General features: G+C 38.4%; 1 protein-coding gene across 1 annotated transcript; it reads right to left on the bottom strand.

The window, feature by feature from the left end:
• Window positions 1-329: 329 nt before the first annotated feature.
• LOC146568603 (CD63 antigen-like) lies at window positions 330-4,496 on the bottom strand. The gene is made up of 7 exons (XM_085283400.1): window positions 4,440-4,496; window positions 2,860-3,048; window positions 2,667-2,741; window positions 2,405-2,509; window positions 1,248-1,385; window positions 1,080-1,163; window positions 330-588 (listed from the first exon to the last, which is right to left on the bottom strand). The coding sequence occupies exons 1-7, from the start codon at window positions 4,494-4,496 to the stop codon at window positions 517-519; spliced, it is 720 nt and encodes a 239-aa protein (XP_085139526.1). The 3' UTR covers window positions 330-516.
• Window positions 4,497-5,283: the final 787 nt, after the last annotated feature.

Raw genomic sequence — 5,283 nt, 5'->3', positions numbered from 1 at the left:
TTTTCCTTTTGTATTTTATGCTTCATTTTGTATTTTGGTTCTTAGCCTGAATAAATGTTTCACTATTAGCTCACCACCATCTGCCTCTATGTTTTCTCCTCACAAACGTCGCAATTTATGACAAACTAGCGCACTTAATTCTCGTTTTTTTTAAAGACATTAGACATATAGCCTGTAAAATCATTCAACCCTGGAAAAGAACAGTCAAAAATATAACTAAAAGCCTAAAATGAAAGAATTCATGCCCATGATGACTGTATGTAACCTTCTAATCACAACACACGTTTTTAATTGTTAAAAGCTAATTAAACAACACCACAAAACCCCAATGCGATCACATGTTTAATAATTATGTGCATAGCAAGCATGAATGTTAATTTAAAATAGATTTTTTCACCACTATAGCAGGTCAATTTCTCTTTGTTAGATACTAGCTGCAATTATAGCAAGTATGTAGATACGATTTTTTTCTAGACACAGTCGAGCATCCAGAGATAATAGAGCAGTGATGATGCATTAGCTGATGTTTTCGTAGTTCTTTCGCTTAATGTCCAGACACAAGCACACCCCGACTAATACTCCAAAAACCTGCAACAGGGAAAAGGTCAGAAGTTACTGGCAGCAAATGAACTCAATGGCACACCCAAAAGGTTATTTTCTTGTTCTGGAAAAAAGTAATTTTTTCTTCATTTCATCACCTGGGGCAGTCAGGATGAGACAGGCTTTATTATCATTCAAGTTATCCTCTGCTATTTAAATATTCTTTACAATGTCTGCTACTGCTGGAAACTAAATTACTAAATTAATCCAGTATACATGTTTTTATTTTTATGTAGAGACATTTGGGGTATCTTTAGATGTTTGACATTTCTGATTTTTCTTTGTCTTTTTTCCACCTAAAACAGATTAAAATTAACCTTTTGGGCTCACACTGGCTCCTGCACAGTTAATCAGTAGGTAAGTGTACTGGATTGGCATTTAAAATGATCATTTCTTACAGTAATATGACATTTACTCTTGCAATGTGAGCATTTTGCTTCACAGTTAAATGTGAGCAAGGGGAAATTGCAGAAGCTTACCTCCGTGACTCCAAGAGCAATGCAGACAGCGCCGACCCACACCAGATTTTTCAACAGGAAGACACTGATTGCCCAGAGGCAGCCCTGAGGAGGATCGCACGGTCATAAAATACAGTATTTGTTTGCAGAAAATAGATGAAAATTGCTTGAAATGATTTCCTGTCAGACCTTTTTATGTGCTTTCTCCTTGTCCTGTCCACAGCCCTCACTCTTCACCACGCAGCAGGAATCTGGCACGGCGTCGTGCTTTTCCCAGCCCGCGCTCTGGGACCAGTCGGCATAGCTGTCCGCACCACAACACTTGAACTGTAATGATAACGACACTGTGATAGTGAAGCACCAAAGCTGTATTAATCACTGGTTGTGACTATTTGTGGTTCACGATAAATATTCTTCAAGTGTTGCTTCGTAGAAAGTCAGTTTGTCTACTTAACTACTAATTTTCACACAGATGCTGAAGGCGTGTTATTTACACTTACTAGCCACTTTATTAGGTACACCTTGCTAGCATTAGGTTGGGCCTCCTTTTACCTTCAGAGTTGCCTTAATTCTTCATGGTACAGATTCATGCTGAGATGTAAGCCTTCAAACTTAAACTCCCTAAGTAATTCCAGCATTTTTCTCATTGCTGGTCTTTGTTAATTACCCTCTCACTCTTTTGTCTTCACACTCTTATATTAAAGTTAGTCATCTTAATTTGACTGTAAACAAGAGCACTCAGATAGAGCAACTCCCCCCGAGTAGCAGGGGCAATACTAAACCTTTGATGTTTTATGTTTTTATTACAACATGCTGATGTCAGCCTGCTTTTATAACGACCATATAATATCCATAAAAGATTTGTGAGTAATATAAAATTTTTACTGATTTTCACATTTGGCGTGACCTCGGCCTTGACCTTTATCTATTTTTCACCTAAATTAAATCAGCTTTTGCTGTTAATGGCATCCAGCAATGCACAAAATATGAGCATGCCGTGTTGAAAACTGTGGACATTAGAAGGTGGGTACACTGTGGGTCACAATGACATGGAGATGTTCAGCAATGATACTCATTTGGTACTAAGAGGGTGAAGAAAGTATCTTCTGCTCCATTAAACCACCAATAGCTTGAATCATTGATACAATGCAGGATGGAGCCACGCTTTCATGTTTACACCAGATTCTGACCTTACCATCTGAATGTTGCAGCAGAAATTTAAAGCAGGCATCATTTTCCCATCAAGAGAGGAAATGAAGAGTCCCTATAAGGGGTTTTTGCACTTCCTCCAATCCATCAGGTGTTTCTCAAAAATACAGAACATTACAGTAGGCTCTGCGTGTCACCTTTTCCTGAATTTTGTCAATTGCATGTCTCCTCTCAGGGCTGTAGTCGTTAATCACTTCCTGTGCTTTGGCGTTGACACCATTAGCCATCTGCAGAAGGGCGGCCTACAGAGAAAATCAGATAAAATAACCAGAACAGACACTGGAACTTAGATATATTTTAAGTAATGCTACTGATATTATGACTGGAGAACCGCTGCTAATGGCAAAATTTGACCTTGATCTCAAGTAGTTCCTTTCTGGTGCGATTTTAATGTCTTACCCTACTGCGAAATATGTAAAAGGCGGCTCCTGTGAGGACCTCCAAGAGGATGATCACTATCAGGATGCAGATGAACTATAGATAAAGAAAGTGAACGCTGTTAGAGATCTCCAGAACATCTCCAGTGCTCATTAAAAAAAGCTTTTGGAAAGAATCGCCACTTAATCACATTTAATTTCATTACAGTACTTACACAAGCAACCATAGATGAACTATTAAAGAATGCACCAATGTGGCCCAAGAGGGATACGAAGGCTATGATGACCCCCACTGCAATGAGGACTATAGCAATTTTAGACAAGTTGCTCCCTGTGAAGGTGCCGATATCTGAATACGTCGAGTACTGCAGCACTCCTATAGTGATGAGGGCAACCCCAGACAGCTGAAAAAAAGAAGTTTAACAGCAGGACAGCAATGTAGTGCTTTACATGGAAACAATAAATTAAAAGAGGGTGGTTTTGTTCATTCCTGTCAATACAACCTCATTTCAATATAAACTTACCTGTCCCTATGTTAAAAAGTAAAAGCAATTTTGAGACTCCAGCAAATGAAGCAAACTTGGAACAGTGGTGAACTTTCCCAGGAGTGGCCGTCCTACCAAGATTACTCCAAGAGTTCATCGACGACTCATCCAGGAGGTCACAAAAGACCCCAGAACAACATTTAAAGACCTGTAGGCTTCACTTATATTAGCTGAGCTCAAGGTTCATGATTCAGTAATAACAAAGAGACTGGGTAAAAATGGCATTCATGGAAGAAAACCACAGCTGACCACAGAGAACAGAAGAAGCACAAAGGCTCGTCTAACATTTGGCAGAAAATCTGGGTAAATATTCGGTGGATGGAAAAGACATAAGCTAAACTTTCTGGAAGGTTTGAGTCCCATTACATCTGACATAAAAATAACACAACATTTTATTTAAAAAAAAACATCACACAAGCAGTCAAACATGGTGGTGGTCTGTGATGGTCTGGGGCTTTGTTGCTACTTCAGGACCTGGACGAGAAAATCCTGAAGGAGAATTTCTGGCCATCAGTTTGTGCTCTGAAGCTCAAGAGTACTTGTGTTAGTATATGTTATTTTGTCCTTTATAATCATACGACCATTGCCTGTTATTGGATTTTTGCCCTTTGACAGCTTTGTAATTGGATTGTGTGCTCTCACTGACTGCCTACCAGTGTGTGACATCCTCATCTTCAGCGTAACACAGCGTTATTTGCATTTCATAAAATTTGAATGTGTGTATTGCTGCCACAAAAAGTTATCAACCTTAATAATAGATCTCAAAAGTATGACATTTTTCTTGAAATATTTTTAAAATAGATATATTTCATAAAGGTTACTCTGTGTGGGTTACACGTCATGCACCAGTTAGTATTTAGGGCATAAAATTTCTGAAGCGTGCACAGGACACCGTGCAGGTTTATCTGGCGATGATACTGATTAGCTTCTAAATTTGTTAAAGTTCCCTTTGCTCAGCTCAGCTGCTACAACCCCACAAAACGGCTTAATATGAGTGTGTTTTGGAAATTTGGAAGGGCAAATCAAGTCTCTTGTTGCATGTGTATCTTCGCTTGGATAATCCGGCGTGCAGTCAAAGTTTCCTGGACTTCTAAAAAGATATGAGTGATTCAATTTTGGCTTTATTCTTTCGTTACCTCTACTACTCCTGCTCTTTATTGATTCTAATCTTTCCATGATATCACCAATCAGTGCTGTCAATCATCACTTCTCATCAAAATTAGATAGAATAGAATTGCTCTATTACTCACCAAGAAGAGCGTGTTGAAGAAAATGAAACAACACTTGATGCCGAAGACACTGCACATTTTGAGGTGGTCTGAGCAAATAATAAATAAGTGAATCCAGAAGGTTGCAGACTTCCCTCAATCCAAATACGGGTCAAGTCAGGGTGAATAGAGTGCAATTCAGTGGCGAGTGTGTCATATGACCCTATGGAAATGAACCGGCAGCCCGATAGCTTTCAAGTTGATGTAGGTATCTTTTGAATGCATCAAGCCCGTCTTTGCATAGAGGCGTCACACATCAGTGAATACAAACTGCGCCGTAATATACGGTTATTTAAATACTGGGAATTTCACTCGACAAACATCTATAAATCTAAAAGGTCGCCCCCAAATATGAAGATGTTTTGTCTTTTTAAACATTTATGTGGCAGATGTTTGCAGATGTTCTGCCTCTCTTTGTAGGTGTTTTGGGACCTTCAGGTGAAGTGCAGGATCGTCTGTAACCAGTCTTCAGAGCTCTTTGATCTCTGTAGATTATTTAGATTTTATTGTGACTATTTTGTCTCATTTTGATCATTTTCTGTATGCGGTGTGTTTTGTAGTTCACAATCATAATCCATACATATCCCCTGCAGTGTAGACACTGTTGTGTGAATATTATTGAAGCAGATCAATTTTCATGACTAGTATGTTTAAAATAACATGCCATAACACTAAACACTAAACAAAAAGGTGCAATTTAAGTGTTTGTTTCTGTATTCTTATTAAAATCCCAATTAAAAGAAACAAACTTTTACCACAACAATTTTTCTAAATGCTGGAATATTTTTATTCAGTATTATTCTTTTAATTTTGTTAAAGTCCAGAT

The sequence above is a fragment of the Mchenga conophoros genome, linkage group LG8, assembly GCF_057382185.1.
Source record: "Mchenga conophoros isolate Kocher_MC1m ecotype Shallow Benthic linkage group LG8, M_conophoros_male_GT1.1, whole genome shotgun sequence".
Lineage (NCBI taxonomy): Eukaryota > Metazoa > Chordata > Actinopteri > Cichliformes > Cichlidae > Mchenga > Mchenga conophoros.
Note: the sequence above shows the minus strand (reverse complement) of the source record. Positions and strands in the feature narration are given on the sequence as shown.